At 25.3% G+C, this 16,167-nt stretch overlaps 1 protein-coding gene and 1 long non-coding RNA gene across 3 annotated transcripts in view; one reads left to right on the top strand and one right to left on the bottom strand.

Annotated features, from left to right (window-relative positions):
* Positions 1-15,470, bottom strand: part of LOC126302186 (uncharacterized) — a 40,476-nt gene extending 25,006 nt beyond the window's left edge. For both annotated transcript variants that reach the window (XR_007553102.1, XR_007553101.1), the window contains exon 1: positions 14,778-15,470. This is a non-coding gene — a long non-coding RNA (uncharacterized LOC126302186). The remainder of the gene's footprint in view (positions 1-14,777) is intronic.
* LOC126302176 (NADH-ubiquinone oxidoreductase chain 5-like) lies at positions 8,611-9,986 on the top strand. Its single transcript, XM_049991726.1, has one exon. The coding sequence runs from the start codon at positions 9,075-9,077 to the stop codon at positions 9,423-9,425; it is 351 nt and encodes a 116-aa protein (XP_049847683.1). The 5' UTR covers positions 8,611-9,074; the 3' UTR covers positions 9,426-9,986.
* Positions 15,471-16,167: the final 697 nt, after the last annotated feature.

Genomic DNA, 16,167 nt, shown 5'->3' with positions numbered 1-16,167 from the left:
TCTGATTGATGAATATGCTAAAAGTTGTCGTAAGGATGTTTGATTTAAACCTCCTATTGCCCCAATAATAATTCTTAAGATAATAATTGTTCAAATAAAAGCTCTTAATTGAATACAATAAGATAAGACCATTATTGGGGCGATTTTTTGTCATGTTATTAATGTTAAACAATTATTTCATCTTGATGCTCCTATAACTTCTGGAAATCAGAAATGGAAAGGTGCAGCTCCAATCTTTAATAATAGTCTAGATCTAATTATTATTGATGGGATAAATTCTGTTTCCCATCCCATGGGATATTTTATTTGAATCAGCAAAATTGAAAATAATAATATTGTCGATGCTATTGCTTGGACAATAAAATATTTAATTGATGATTCATTTATTATTATATTTTTATTTCTTGTTAGGAGCGGAATAAATGAAAGTAAGTTGATCTCAAGTCCTATTCAAACCCCAAATCAGGAATTTGATGAAGTGGACAGGATCGTTCCTATCATTAATGTTGATAGGAAGAGAAGTTTTGTAGAGTTGTTGGTCATTAAAAAGGAGAGGATTGATACCTCTATAAATGGGGTATGAACCCATTAGCTTGTTTAGCTTACCTTTTTACATTAAGGTGTATGATGCACGTTAGTTTTTGATACTAAAGGAGGTAGTTTAATTCTATCTTATGTAATTTTAATTAAGGTAATTTTATTTACTTTATTTACCCTATCAAGGTAACCCTTTAATCAGGCACTTCATTTATTTAATATATAAATCGAAAGTTTTTTTTGAAATTCTTTTATGTATTATTTTGTTTAATTAGGATTAATTTATCCTGCTCATTTTATTTTTTTATATATATATATATATAATAAATAATTTATATTAATATATTACATTTAATTGAAATTAAAGTATTATAAGTTCATCTTACCATTATCAATTGATTATTTTAATGCAATTATTTACCTAGGATTATAGCTACTTATGTTTTTAGCTTAAAATAGGTTATTATAATATAATATATATAATAATATGTAATTTAATATTTAATATTATTATAATTGGATATAATAAATAAAATTATTAATTTAAATATAAAATATTATAATTAATATAAATAATTATATTAATTATACTAATATAATTATGTAAATTATCTATAATTAGATTATTTAACTAATATATATGAAAGTTAACTTAATATAAAAAAAAGAATTCATATTAATAACATATTATATTAAATTACATAATTGTATAAAATATATTTATTATATTATTTAATCTTTCTTTATTTATTAGTGAAAAGAAAGATTAAATAAGAAACAATATAATACATTTATTGCTATACATGTTCCATATTAATCTTTAATTATATATAATAGAGAAGTTGTTGTGGTCATACATAGGGGCGTTTCTTTTTTTTTTGTTAATGTTTGTGGTTTTTTTCTTTTTTTTCTTTAAATATTTGAATCTTTTATTTTTTCCTGAATTAATAGATTTAAAATTTTCTTATTTTTTATTGTTAAAAGTTTTATTCTTGCTTGTTTATTCACTTTTTCTTTGTATTATATGTAAGTTTTGTTAGACTAAATGTTCTTTTTGCAGTAATTTGATTTAATTATCAAGTGATTTTGGATTTAGCAATTGATTTAGTATCGGCATAATTCGTGCCAGCAGCCGCGGTTATACGATTGATACAAGTGAATATTATTGGTTAAAACAGTTGTTTATATTATTAGGGTTGAAATATAAATTTGTAAGGTGAAATGTTAAAATTTATTTGTGGCCCTTTTTATGAATCTGTGAAATTTAAATAATAAACTAGGATTAGATACCCTATTATTTTAAATGTTAATTATATTTACCAGGGTACTATTAGTTAAGGTCTTTAAACCCAAAGAATTTTGCGGTATCTCATTCCATTCAGAGGAACCTACCCCATGATTGATAATACACGATTTACTCTACTTAATTTATTTGTTTGTATATCTCCGTTATCAGAGAATCTTTTTAGAGTTATAATTGTCAAGATTTATAATTATAAAATATTTCAGGTCAAGGTGCAGCTTATAGTTAAGAGGAGGTGGGTTACAATAGATTTTTGTTTATAACGGATTTGATAGTGAAATACTGTTAATGAAGGTGGATTTGATAGTAATTTAATTTATTTAATTTAACTGATATTGGCTCTGAGATGTGTACACATCGCCCGTCGCTCTCATTATTGATTATTCTATTTTATTTTAAAGTAGCTTCAATTTAGATGAGATAAGTCGTAACATAGTAGATGTACTGGAAAGTGTATCTAGGAAGAGTTTTAAGATATAACTTATTAGTAAAGTGTTTCATTTACACTGAAAATTTTTCTGTGCAAATCAGGATATCTTGATTATTTATTTTATTATATTTATTTTTTGTTTATTTAATTATTTAATATAAATAATTTTATTGTATTTTTGTCTTAGTATATTTTATAGAATTGATTTTTTAAATTATAGTTTATTGGTAATGTAAGTGTTTTATGAAATATTATTTTAAATTTTTTTAAGTAGATTTTATTTATTGTACCTTTTGTATCAGGGTTTATCAAAATTTTAGTATTTATTTTACTTGTCTCTATTTGGGTTGATTTATAAATAATTTATAGTTAATGTATCATAATTATTATTAAATTATTTATAGAAATGAGATGTTAATCGTTTCCCAAGATATCTAGTTTCTTAAGAAAAAATTTAATTTTGTAAAGTTATTTGTTTTTATTTAATTTTTTAAGTAAAAATATTAACTTATTTATTCTTTAAGGGATAAGCTTTGAAGTTAATAACCTATAATTTATTTTATAGAAATATAATAGTAAGCTTTAAACCAGCTATCTTTAAGATTACGTTTTAGTTCATTATTTTTTATTTTGATTTTATAAATATTTTAGGTTTTTTATTAAGATTATTAATTTAATTTTAAAATTTTTGTAATAATGATAGAATTAGTATATTTATTTGTATGAAATTTCTACCTTGTGAACTTATTATAAGGAACTAGGCAAAACTGAATTCCGCCTGTTTATCAAAAACATGTCCTCTTGTTTATATTTTGAGGTCTGGCCTGCTCACTGAGCGTATTTTTAAAGAGCCGCGGTATTTTGACCGTGCAAAGGTAGCATAATCATTAGTCTCTTAATTAGTGGCTGGAATGAATGGCTTGACGAGAAATCAACTGTCTCTTAATAAATTTTTGAATTTAACTTTTGAGTCAAAAGGCTTAAATTCTTCTTTAGGACGAGAAGACCCTATAGAGCTTGACATTTTACTTTTATATAGTTTTTTGTTTGTCTTTCTATATTTAATGATGATGTTTTGTTGGGGTGACATGAAGAATAGATAAACTCTTCATTATTGTATCATTTATTTATGTTTGTTATTTTGATCCATAATTTATGATCATAAGATTAAGTTACCTTAGGGATAACAGCGTAATTGTTTTTGAGATCTCACATCGACAAAGCAGATTGCGACCTCGATGTTGGATTAAGAAAAATTTTGGGTGCAGGAGCCCAATGATTAGGTCTGTTCGACCTTTAAATTCTTACATGATCTGAGTTCAGACCGGCGTGAGCCAGGTCGGTTTCTATCCTAAGATTGTTAATCCATATTAGTACGAAAGGACCATATGGTTAAAATATTTTTTGTTATATTGATTAATATTAATTTATTTACTATTTTGACAGATTAATGTGTTGAATTTAGAATTCATTTATGTAGATTTTTTCTACAAATAGTATTGATACTTTATGATTTATTTATATTTATTTTGAATTTTCTTTTATTGGTTATTTGTGTTTTAATTAGTGTTGCCTTTTTTACTTTATTAGAGCGTACGGTTTTAGGTTATATTCAGATTCGAAAGGGTCCAAATAAGGTAGGTTTTGTTGGAATTCCTCAGCCATTTAGAGATGCTATTAAGTTAATTTGTAAGGAGCAGCCAATTCCTATTATATCTAATTACCTACTTTATTATTTTTCCCCTGTTTTTAATTTAATGATTTCTTTAGCCGTTTGAGTAATTTTTCCTTATTTAACTTATATGTGTTCTTTTTCTTATGGATTTTTATTTTTTTTATGTTGTACTAGATTAGGTGTTTATACTGTTATAATTGCTGGTTGATCTTCTAATTCAAATTATTCATTATTAGGTTCTCTTCGTTCTGTTGCTCAAACAATTTCTTATGAAGTTAGTTTAGCTTTAATTTTATTGTCTTTAATTATTTTAATTGGTAGTTTTAATATGTTTGATTTTATAAACTATCAGCTTTATTGTTGATTTATTATTATTTCTTTTCCTTTAGCTTTAGCTTGTTTTGCTTCTTGCTTAGCTGAAACTAATCGTACTCCTTTTGATTTTGCTGAAGGGGAATCTGAGTTAGTTTCAGGATTTTATATTGAGTATGGTGCGGGTGGTTTTACTTTAATTTTTTTAGCTGAATATACTAGAATTGTCTTCATAAGAATGTTATTGGCTTTAATTTTTTTGGGCGGTGATTTTTATTCTTATATATTTTTTATTAAGCTTGCTATTATATCTTTTGGTTTTATTTGGGTTCGTGGAACATTACCACGGTTCCGTTATGATAAATTAATGTACTTAGCTTGAAAAAGTTTTTTACCTTTATCTTTGAATTTTTTTATTTTCTTTGTTGGTTTAAAGATTTTATTTATCTCATTTGTTTAGTGAAATTTTTTGAGAAAAGTTAATAGAAGAGTTAAACTTCGAATTTTATGTTTTCAAAACATATGCTTTTCCTAAGCTAATTAACTTTATTCCTTAATTAATTTATCTCATGCGTTTGCGACATGGACATTAATTAAGAAATATGTGAAGTAAATAATTGTTAAGATTTGACCTGTTATAATATAAGGTTCTTCAACAGGTCGTTTACCAATTCACGTTAGTAAGCATACAACAACTACTATAATTCAGAATAAAATTTGATTAATAGGGTAAAATTGAATGCCTCGGAATGGTGTTTTATTATAAAATGGTAAAATTATTAAGATTCTAATTGATAAAAATAATGCAATAACACCTCCTAACTTATTAGGGATAGATCGTAGAATTGCATATGCAAATAGGAAATATCATTCTGGTTGAATGTGAACTGGTGTTACTAATGGGTTGGCAGGTACAAAGTTATCTGGATCTCCTAATAGGTAAGGATTAATTAAACATAGTATAATTAATAATGATGTTATCATTACAAATGTAATAGAATCCTTAAAGGTAAAGTATGGATGGAATGGAATTTTTTCAATATCTCCATTTACTCCAAGAGGATTATTAGATCCTGTTTGGTGAAGAAAAAATAAATGAATTGCTGCTATAGCAGCAATAATAAATGGTAATACAAAATGGAATGTGAAGAATCGATTTAATGTTGCATTATCAACAGCGAATCCTCCTCATACTCATTGGACTAAATCTGTTCCTAAGTATGGGATTGCTGATAATAAATTAGTAATTACTGTTGCACCTCAAAAAGATATTTGGCCTCAGGGTAAGACATATCCTATAAATGCAGTTGCTATAACTAAAAATAAAATCACTGTACCAATTATTCAGGTATGTATATATATATAAGATCCATAGTAAATTCCCCGTCCTACATGTAAGTAAATACAAATAAAAAATATAGATGCTCCATTTGCGTGTAAGGTTCGGATAATTCAACCATTATTTACGTCTCGGCAGATGTGTACTACACTACTGAATGCTATTTCAATATTTGATGTATAATGTATAGCTAAAAATAGTCCAGTTACGATTTGAATTACCAAACATAAACCTAATAGGGATCCAAAATTTCATCAAAATGAAATATTTGTTGGGGCAGGTAAGTCAATTAAAGAGTTATTAATAATTTTAATTAAAGGATGTCTTAATCGTAAGGGTTTATTCATTAGTAATTATCTTATTTTACGAATAGGTCCCTGATTAATATTGGTGATTTTAACAACTGCTAGTAGTGCTAAAAATAAATAAATTATTATTATTATTGTAATAATGAATGTTGGTCTATTATATAATTTTTCTAAAGATATTGTTATTTCTTGATAATTGATTGAATTATCAATATTTATAGTTTCGGTGTTTTTGAAAAAGTCTATAAATATAGATATATCTAGAATAATTAATATTAATATGATAAATACTCACATTATTAATGTAATAATTATAGTGATTGATTTAGGCTGAAATATTTCGTTTGATGCAATTCTTGTAATGTAAATAAATAATACTAGTATACCACCAAGAAATGTTAAAAATAAAATATATGATAATCAATATCTTTCTATTATTGTTCCTGTTATTAATCCAACTAGGAAGGTTTGAAGGATAATAAAAAGCATTATTGATATTGGGTGTCTTAATTTAATAAAATTAATATTTATTACATTTGATAATGATATAATTATTATTTTGATCATTTCAGGGGTTAGTTTATTTAAAATACCGGTTTTGGGGACCGATGATGGAAGCTTTTCCACCTCTGAAGTTTTAAAAGTGGGGGCTGGACTTATTTCCGGTTTACAAGACCAGCGTTTTTTTTAAACTATTAAAACTAATGTTTATATTCTCTATTTTTACTTCTTTATTGATTTATTTTGCTGGTGTTTATGTTTTTTCTTCTAAACGTAAACATTTATTAATGGTTCTTTTGAGATTAGAATATATTGTTCTTTCTTTATTTATGTTAGTTATTGTTTTTCTTATTGAGTTTGATTATGATTATTTTTTTCCTGTTATTTTTTTAGTTTTTTCTGTTTGTGAGGGTGCTTTAGGTCTTTCTATTTTAGTTTCAATAATTCGTTCTCATGGTAATGATTTTTTTAATTCTTTTGGTTTATCTTTATGTTAAAGTATTTATTTATAACTATTTTTTTGATCCCTCTTTGTTTATTAAATAATTGTTGATGGTTGGTTCATTCTTTAATGTTTCTGTCGGGTTTTGTTTTTATAATTTGTGTTTATTCATATGCTGATTTGAATATAATTAGATATTATTTTGGTATTGATTATTTTTCTTTTAGTTTAATTTTACTTAGTTTTTGGATTTGTTCTTTAATAATCACTGCTAGAGGTTCAGTTTATTTAAGTTCATATCATTCTAATTTTTTTGTTTGTATGGTTTTGATTTTAATAATTATGCTTTACTGTTCATTTGCTAGATTAAGTCTTCTTTCTTTTTATATTTTTTTTGAGGCTAGATTAGTTCCTACTTTACTTTTAATTTTGGGTTGGGGTTATCAACCTGAGCGTTTGCAGGCTGGTGTTTATTTAATTTTTTATACTTTGGTTGCTATATTACCTTTATTATTAGTTTTATTTAAGGTTTATGATTTTTCTAATACTTGATATTTTCCTTTATTGGTTGATTTTGGTTCTTATTATTTTATGTTTTATGTGTTTATAATTTTGGCTTTTTTAGTTAAGATACCTATGTTTTTGGTTCATTTATGACTTCCTAAGGCTCATGTAGAGGCCCCTATTTCAGGTAGAATAATTCTTGCTGGTGTTTTATTAAAGTTAGGTGGTTATGGTATTTTTCGTGTTATAAAGGTTATTTCTTATTTGGGTTTAAAGTTTAATTATTTTTGATTGTCTTTAGGTTTATCTGGGGGTGTTATTGTAAGATTTATTTGTTTACGTCAGGTTGATGTAAAGTCTTTAATTGCATATTCTTCTGTTGCTCATATAAGAATGGTTATTGGTGGATTGATGACTATGAATTGATGAGGTTGTGTAGGTTCTCTTTCTCTAATGGTTGGTCATGGTTTATGTTCTTCTGGTTTATTTTGTTTATCTAATATTATTTATGAACGTTTAGGTAGACGAAGATTATTAATTAACAAGGGTATAATTAATTTGATGCCAAGAATGGCTTTATGATGATTTCTTTTAAGATCATCAAATATGGCTGCTCCTCCTTCTTTAAATTTGGTAGGTGAAATTAGATTATTAAATAGAATTATATCTTGATCTTCTTTTAGATTCTTTGCTTTGATTTTTTTATCTTTTTTTAGAGCTGTTTATACTTTGTATATATATTCTTATTCTCAGCATGGGAATTATTATTGTGGTGTTTATACTTGTTCTCTTGGTTATTTTCGTGAATATCATCTTTTACTTTTACATTGATTGCCTTTAAATATTCTCTGTTTAAAGGGTGAATATTTCTTTGTTTAGTTTGCTTAAGTATTTTAATTAAAAATATTGTTTTGTGGAATGAATGATATGAAGTTTTTCATCTTAGGCCGTGAATTTATTTTCTATTTGTTCTTTGAGTTTTTTTTCTTTGTTTATTTCGAGAACTATAATTTTTATTTTAGGTATTTATTATTTAATAATTGATTATAGAGTTTTTGTTGAGTGAGAGCTTTTCAATTTAAATGGTTCTATAGTTGTTATAACTTTAATTTTGGATTGAATATCTCTTATTTTTATATCTTTTGTTATACATATTTCTTCTTTGGTTATTTATTATAGAGAGGATTATATATCTGGTGAAAAGAATATAAATCGTTTTATTATTATTGTTTTAATATTTATTCTTTCTATAGGTTTTTTAATTATTAGTCCTAATTTAATTAGAATTTTATTAGGTTGAGATGGTTTAGGTTTAGTTTCTTATTGTTTAGTTATTTATTATCAAAATGTAAAATCTTATAGTGCTGGTATATTAACTGCACTTTCTAATCGTATTGGTGATGTTGCTATTTTAATTTCTATTGCATGAATGTTAAATTTTGGTGGTTGAAATTATATTTATTATTATGATTTTATTTCTAATTCTTTTGAAATAAAGCTCATTACTATATTAATTGTTTTAGCAGCTATAACTAAGAGAGCTCAGATTCCTTTCTCTTCATGACTTCCTGCTGCTATAGCAGCTCCTACTCCTGTTTCTGCTTTAGTTCATTCTTCTACTCTTGTTACTGCTGGTGTTTATTTATTAATTCGTTTTAGACCAATATTGGATACTTATAATTGTGGTTGATTTTTACTTTTAATTGGTTGTATAACTATATTTATGGCTGGATTGGGCGCTAATTTTGAGTTTGATTTAAAGAAGATTATTGCTCTTTCTACTTTAAGACAACTTGGTTTAATAATAAGAATTTTGGCTATAGGTTATCCAAAGCTTGCATTTTTTCATTTATTGGCTCATGCTTTATTTAAGGCATTATTATTTATATGTGCAGGTTCAATAATTCATAATTTGAAGGATTCTCAGGATATTCGTTTTATAGGATCAATTGTTAATTTCATACCTTTAACTTCAGTTTGTTTTAATGTTTCTAGTTTATCTTTGTGTGGAATACCTTTTTTAGCGGGATTTTATTCAAAGGATTTAATTCTTGAGATGGTTTGTTTAAGATGAATTAATTGTTTAATTTTTTTTCTTTATTTTTTTTCTACTGGTTTAACTGCTTCTTATTCTTTTCGTTTGTTTTATTATTCAATATCTGGTGATAATAATTTTTATTCTAGATTTTCTTTTGATGATAAGGGTTATTATATTTCATTTGGAATAATTGGTCTATTGTTTGTTGCTGTTTTTGGTGGTAGTCTTTTATCTTGATTAATTTTTCCTATTCCTCATGTGATTGCTTTACCTTATTATTTAAAGTTTTTAACTATTACAGTTGTTATTTTAGGTGCTTATTTAGGTTATCTTATTTCTAATTTTGAGTTTTCTCATAATTTATTTTCTTTAAGTATACTTTCTTTTGTTAGATTTGCTGGTTCTATATGATTTATACCTTTTCTTTCAACTAAGTTTATTAGATATATTCCTTTAAAAATAGGTTATTATTCATCTAAGTCATTTGATTATGGTTGAGGTGAATTACTTGGTGGTCAAGGTTTATATAGATTATTTATTTATTTAATTGGTTATATTCAAGGTTGATATGATTCTAATTTCAAGATTTATCTTTTAACTTTTATTTTTTGAATATTTATTTTGGTAATATTGTTTTTCGTTTACTTAAATAGCTTATAATTAGAGCGTGACACTGAAGATGTTAAGGAAGTATTTTTACTTTTAAGTATTTATAAATATATATATATTATTTTTACAGTGAAAATGTAATGTTTTATTTAAACTATATAAATTTTAGAAATGTTAACGGAGTTTAACCGCTAATATAAAAAGTTAGCAGCTTTCATATTGGCTTTACATTTCCTTAATTGGAACTATTATAGTTCAATTATATTATTAACAGTAATACGCCTCCTTTTGGCTTCAATTAATAAGAATAAGGGTAGTACATACCAATCTTCCAGGTCGAAACTGACTGCAATATTTCGCTTCTTATTCTATTTAAGGTTGATTGATAATATCAATACTTTTTGAATGCAACCCAAATGTTTTAGAATTAGTGCAATTTCTACATCAAAAATTAAAAAGATTACTGCGATTAGGAAGAATCGTATTGAGAATGGTATTCGTGCTGATCTTTTTGGATCAAACCCACATTCAAATGGTGATCTTTTTTCTCGATCATTAATTAATTTTTTTGATAGTGTTGTTGCCAGGATTATAACAATTATTGGAATAATAAATCTAATGAAAACTCTTGTTGATAGAATTAGAATAGTTTTTCTTGATTTATATCAAGCTTTCTGATTGGAAGTCAAATGTACTATTTATACTAGAAAAACAATTATCTACCTCATCAATAAATAGAGATATATAAGAATAATCATACTACGTCTACGAAGTGTCAGTATCATGCTGCTGCTTCAAATCCAAAGTGATGTCTTGGTGAAAATTGATTTATTGAGTGTCGAAAAAGACATGTTGATAAAAAGATTGTTCCAATAATTACGTGTAAACCATGGAATCCTGTTGCAACAAAGAATGTTGATCCATAAACTGCATCTGCAATGGTAAAAGGTGCTTCTCAATATTCATATGCTTGAAGTATTGTAAAGTATAGTCCTAATAACACTGTGAAGAACAATCCTTGTAGTGCTTGAGTATGATTAGATTCCATTAAACTATGATGTGCTCATGTTACTGTTACTCCTGATGCTAAAAGAATAGCTGTATTAAGTAATGGAATTTGTATAGGGTTAAAGGGTTGAATTCCTATTGGAGGTCATAGTATTCCTAGTTCAATTGTTGGTGCTAATCTTCTTCTAAAGAATGCTCAAAAAAAAGAAACGAAAAATAATACCTCTGATGCAATAAATAAAATTATTCCTCATCGTAATCTGGTGCACCAATTATTAGTGGAACAAGTCAATTACCAAATCCACCAATTATAATAGGTATTACTATAAAGAAAATTATTACGAATGCGTGAGCTGTAATAATAACATTATAAATCTGGTCATCCCCAATTAGAGATCCGGGTTGGCCAAGTTCAGCACGAATAAGTATTCTTATTGATGTTCCTACTATTCCTGCTCATGCTCCAAATATGAAGTATAAAGTACCAATGTCCTTATGGTTTGTTGAGAATTATCATTTTTGCGGTAAGATGGCTGAATTTTAGGTGGTAGACTGTAAATCTACTTATGAGATGTTTTCTCTCTTATCATATTTAGGTCTTATATTCAATTATGATTCTAGACTGCAATTCTAGAGGTGTAAAATTTTACTAAGGCCTAAAAGATTATTCTTTTAATTATAACTTTGAAGGTTATTAGTTTGATTAACTTAAGTCCTTAGTATAATGAAATTAAGGTTGATGTTGAAATCAATCCTATTGTTGAAATTATTACTGTTATAGGAAGAATGATTCTTGATTTTTGGGACTTTATCTTTATAGATCACGAATGTTCTGTGTATGATATAATTAGAGCTGAGAATCTAATACGTATATAGTAGTAGAGTGTAATTGTAGTTAATACAACTATAATAGTTATAATAGTTGTTATATTGTTTTCTATTAATGATTGTATTACAATTCATTTTGGTAAGAATCCAAGGAATGGTGGTAGTCCACCTAAAGATAATAAAGATAAGAATATTATGAATTTAATTTCGGTTTTTATAATTCTGGCTGAATAAATTTGATTTATGAAAAATAAATTTATTTGCTTAAATAATAAAACTATAATTAATCTTAATAGTGAGTAAATAATGAAGTATAGTTCTCAGATGTTTTCTCTGACTGTTAATGATATAATTATTCAACCTAGATGTCTGATTGATGAATATGCTAAAAGTTGTCGTAAGGATGTTTGATTTAAACCTCCTATTGCCCCAATAATAATTCTTAAGATAATAATTGTTCAAATAAAAGCTCTTAATTGAATACAATAAGATAAGACCATTATTGGGGCGATTTTTTGTCATGTTATTAATGTTAAACAATTATTTCATCTTGATGCTCCTATAACTTCTGGAAATCAGAAATGGAAAGGTGCAGCTCCAATCTTTAATAATAGTCTAGATCTAATTATTATTGATGGGATAAATTCTGTTTCCCATCCCATGGGATATTTTATTTGAATCAGCAAAATTGAAAATAATAATATTGTCGATGCTATTGCTTGGACAATAAAATATTTAATTGATGATTCATTTATTATTATATTTTTATTTCTTGTTAGGAGCGGAATAAATGAAAGTAAGTTGATCTCAAGTCCTATTCAAACCCCAAATCAGGAATTTGATGAAATGGACAGGATCGTTCCTATCATTAATGTTGATAGGAAGAGAAGTTTTGTAGAGTTGTTGGTCATTAAAAAGGAGAGGATTGATACCTCTATAAATGGGGTATGAACCCATTAGCTTGTTTAGCTTACCTTTTTACATTAAGGTGTATGATGCACGTTAGTTTTTGATACTAAAGGAGGTAGTTTAATTCTATCTTATGTAATTTTAATTAAGGTAATTTTATTTACTTTATTTACCCTATCAAGGTAACCCTTTAATCAGGCACTTCATTTATTTAATATATAAATCGAAAGTTTTTTTTGAAATTCTTTTATGTATTATTTTGTTTAATTAGGATTAATTTATCCTGCTCATTTTATTTTTTTATATATATATATATAATAAATAATTTATATTAATATATTACATTTAATTGAAATTAAAGTATTATAAGTTCATCTTACCATTATCAATTGATTATTTTAATGCAATTATTTACCTAGGATTATAGCTACTTATGTTTTTAGCTTAAAATAGGTTATTATAATATAATATATATAATAATATGTAATTTAATATTTAATATTATTATAATTGGATATAATAAATAAAATTATTAATTTAAATATAAAATATTATAATTAATATAAATAATTATATTAATTATACTAATATAATTATGTAAATTATCTATAATTAGATTATTTAACTAATATATATGAAAGTTAACTTAATATAAAAAAAAGAATTCATATTAATAACATATTATATTAAATTACATAATTGTATAAAATATATTTATTATATTATTTAATCTTTCTTTATTTATTAGTGAAAAGAAAGATTAAATAAGAAACAATATAATACATTTATTGCTATACATGTTCCATATTAATCTTTAATTATATATAATAGAGAAGTTGTTGTGGTCATACATAGGGGCGTTTCTTTTTTTTTGTTAATGTTTGTGGTTTTTTTCTTTTTTTTCTTTAAATATTTGAATCTTTTATTTTTTCCTGAATTAATAGATTTAAAATTTTCTTATTTTTTATTGTTAAAAGTTTTATTCTTGCTTGTTTATTCACTTTTTCTTTGTATTATATGTAAGTTTTGTTAGACTAAATGTTCTTTTTGCAGTAATTTGATTTAATTATCAAGTGATTTTGGATTTAGCAATTGATTTAGTATCGGCATAATTCGTGCCAGCAGCCGCGGTTATACGATTGATACAAGTGAATATTATTGGTTAAAACAGTTGTTTATATTATTAGGGTTGAAATATAAATTTGTAAGGTGAAATGTTAAAATTTATTTGTGGCCCTTTTTATGAATCTGTGAAATTTAAATAATAAACTAGGATTAGATACCCTATTATTTTAAATGTTAATTATATTTACCAGGGTACTATTAGTTAAGGTCTTTAAACCCAAAGAATTTTGCGGTATCTCATTCCATTCAGAGGAACCTACTCCATGATTGATAATACACGATTTACTCTACTTAATTTATTTGTTTGTATATCTCCGTTATCAGAGAATCTTTTTAGAGTTATATTGTATTTTTGTCTTAGTATATTTTATAGAATTGATTTTTTAAATTATAGTTTATTGGTAATGTAAGTGTTTTATGAAATATTATTTTAAATTTTTTTAAGTAGATTTTATTTATTGTACCTTTTGTATCAGGGTTTATCAAAATTTTAGTATTTATTTTACTTGTCTCTATTTGGGTTGATTTATAAATAATTTATAGTTAATGTATCATAATTATTATTAAATTATTTATAGAAATGAGATGTTAATCGTTTCCCAAGATATCTAGTTTCTTAAGAAAAAATTTAATTTTGTAAAGTTATTTGTTTTTATTTAATTTTTTAAGTAAAAATATTAACTTATTTATTCTTTAAGGGATAAGCTTTGAAGTTAATAACCTATAATTTATTTTATAGAAATATAATAGTAAGCTTTAAACCAGCTATCTTTAAGATTACGTTTTAGTTCATTATTTTTTATTTTGATTTTATAAATATTTTAGGTTTTTTATTAAGATTATTAATTTAATTTTAAAATTTTTGTAATAATGATAGAATTAGTATATTTATTTGTATGAAATTTCTACCTTGTGAACTTATTATAAGGAACTAGGCAAAATTGAATTCCGCCTGTTTATCAAAAACATGTCCTCTTGTTTATATTTTGAGGTCTGGCCTGCTCACTGAGCGTATTTTTAAAGAGCCGCGGTATTTTGACCGTGCAAAGGTAGCATAATCATTAGTCTCTTAATTAGTGGCTGGAATGAATGGCTTGACGAGAAATCAACTGTCTCTTAATAAATTTTTGAATTTAACTTTTGAGTCAAAAGGCTTAAATTCTTCTTTAGGACGAGAAGACCCTATAGAGCTTGACATTTTACTTTTATATAGTTTTTTGTTTGTCTTTCTATATTTAATGATGATGTTTTGTTGGGGTGACATGAAGAATAGATAAACTCTTCATTATTATATCATTTATTTATGTTTGTTATTTTGATCCATAATTTATGATCATAAGATTAAGTTACCTTAGGGATAACAGCGTAATTGTTTTTGAGATCTCACATCGACAAAGCAGATTGCGACCTCGATGTTGGATTAAGAAAAATTTTGGGTGCAGGAGCCCAATGATTAGGTCTGCTCGACCTTTAAATTCTTACATGATCTGAGTTCAGACCGGCGTGAGCCAGGTCGGTTTCTATCCTAAGATTGTTAATCCATATTAGTACGAAAGGACCATATGGTTAAAATATTTTTTGTTATATTGATTAATATTAATTTATTTACTATTTTGACAGATTAATGTGTTGAATTTAGAATTCATTTATGTAGATTTTTTCTACAAATAGTATTGATACTTTATGATTTATTTATATTTATTTTGAATTTTCTTTTATTGGTTATTTGTGTTTTAATTAGTGTTGCCTTTTTAACTTTATTAGAGCGTAAGGTTTTAGGTTATATTCAGATTCGAAAGGGTCCAAATAAGGTAGGTTTTGTTGGAATTCCTCAGCCATTTAGAGATGCTATTAAGTTAATTTGTAAGGAGCAGCCAATTCCTATTATATCTAATTACCTACTTTATTATTTTTCCCCTGTTTTTAATTTAATGATTTCTTTAGCCGTTTGAGTAATTTTTCCTTATTTAACTTATATGTGTTCTTTTTCTTATGGATTTTTATTTTTTTTATGTTGTACTAGATTAGGTGTTTATACTGTTATAATTGCTGGTTGATCTTCTAATTCAAATTATTCATTATTAGGTTCTCTTCGTTCTGTTGCTCAAACAATTTCTTATGAAGTTAGTTTAGCTTTAATTTTATTGTCTTTAATTATTTTAATTGGTAGTTTTAATATGTTTGATTTTATAAACTATCAGCTTTATTGTTGATTTATTATTATTTCTTTTCCTTTAGCTTTAGCTTGTTTTGCTTCTTGCTTAGCTGAAACTAATCGTACTCCTTTTGATTTTGCTGA

Source organism: Schistocerca gregaria, unplaced genomic scaffold (assembly GCF_023897955.1).
Source record: "Schistocerca gregaria isolate iqSchGreg1 unplaced genomic scaffold, iqSchGreg1.2 ptg000169l, whole genome shotgun sequence".
NCBI classification, from domain to species: Eukaryota; Metazoa; Arthropoda; class Insecta; order Orthoptera; family Acrididae; genus Schistocerca; species Schistocerca gregaria.
This window is presented reverse-complemented; position numbering and strand designations above follow the sequence as displayed.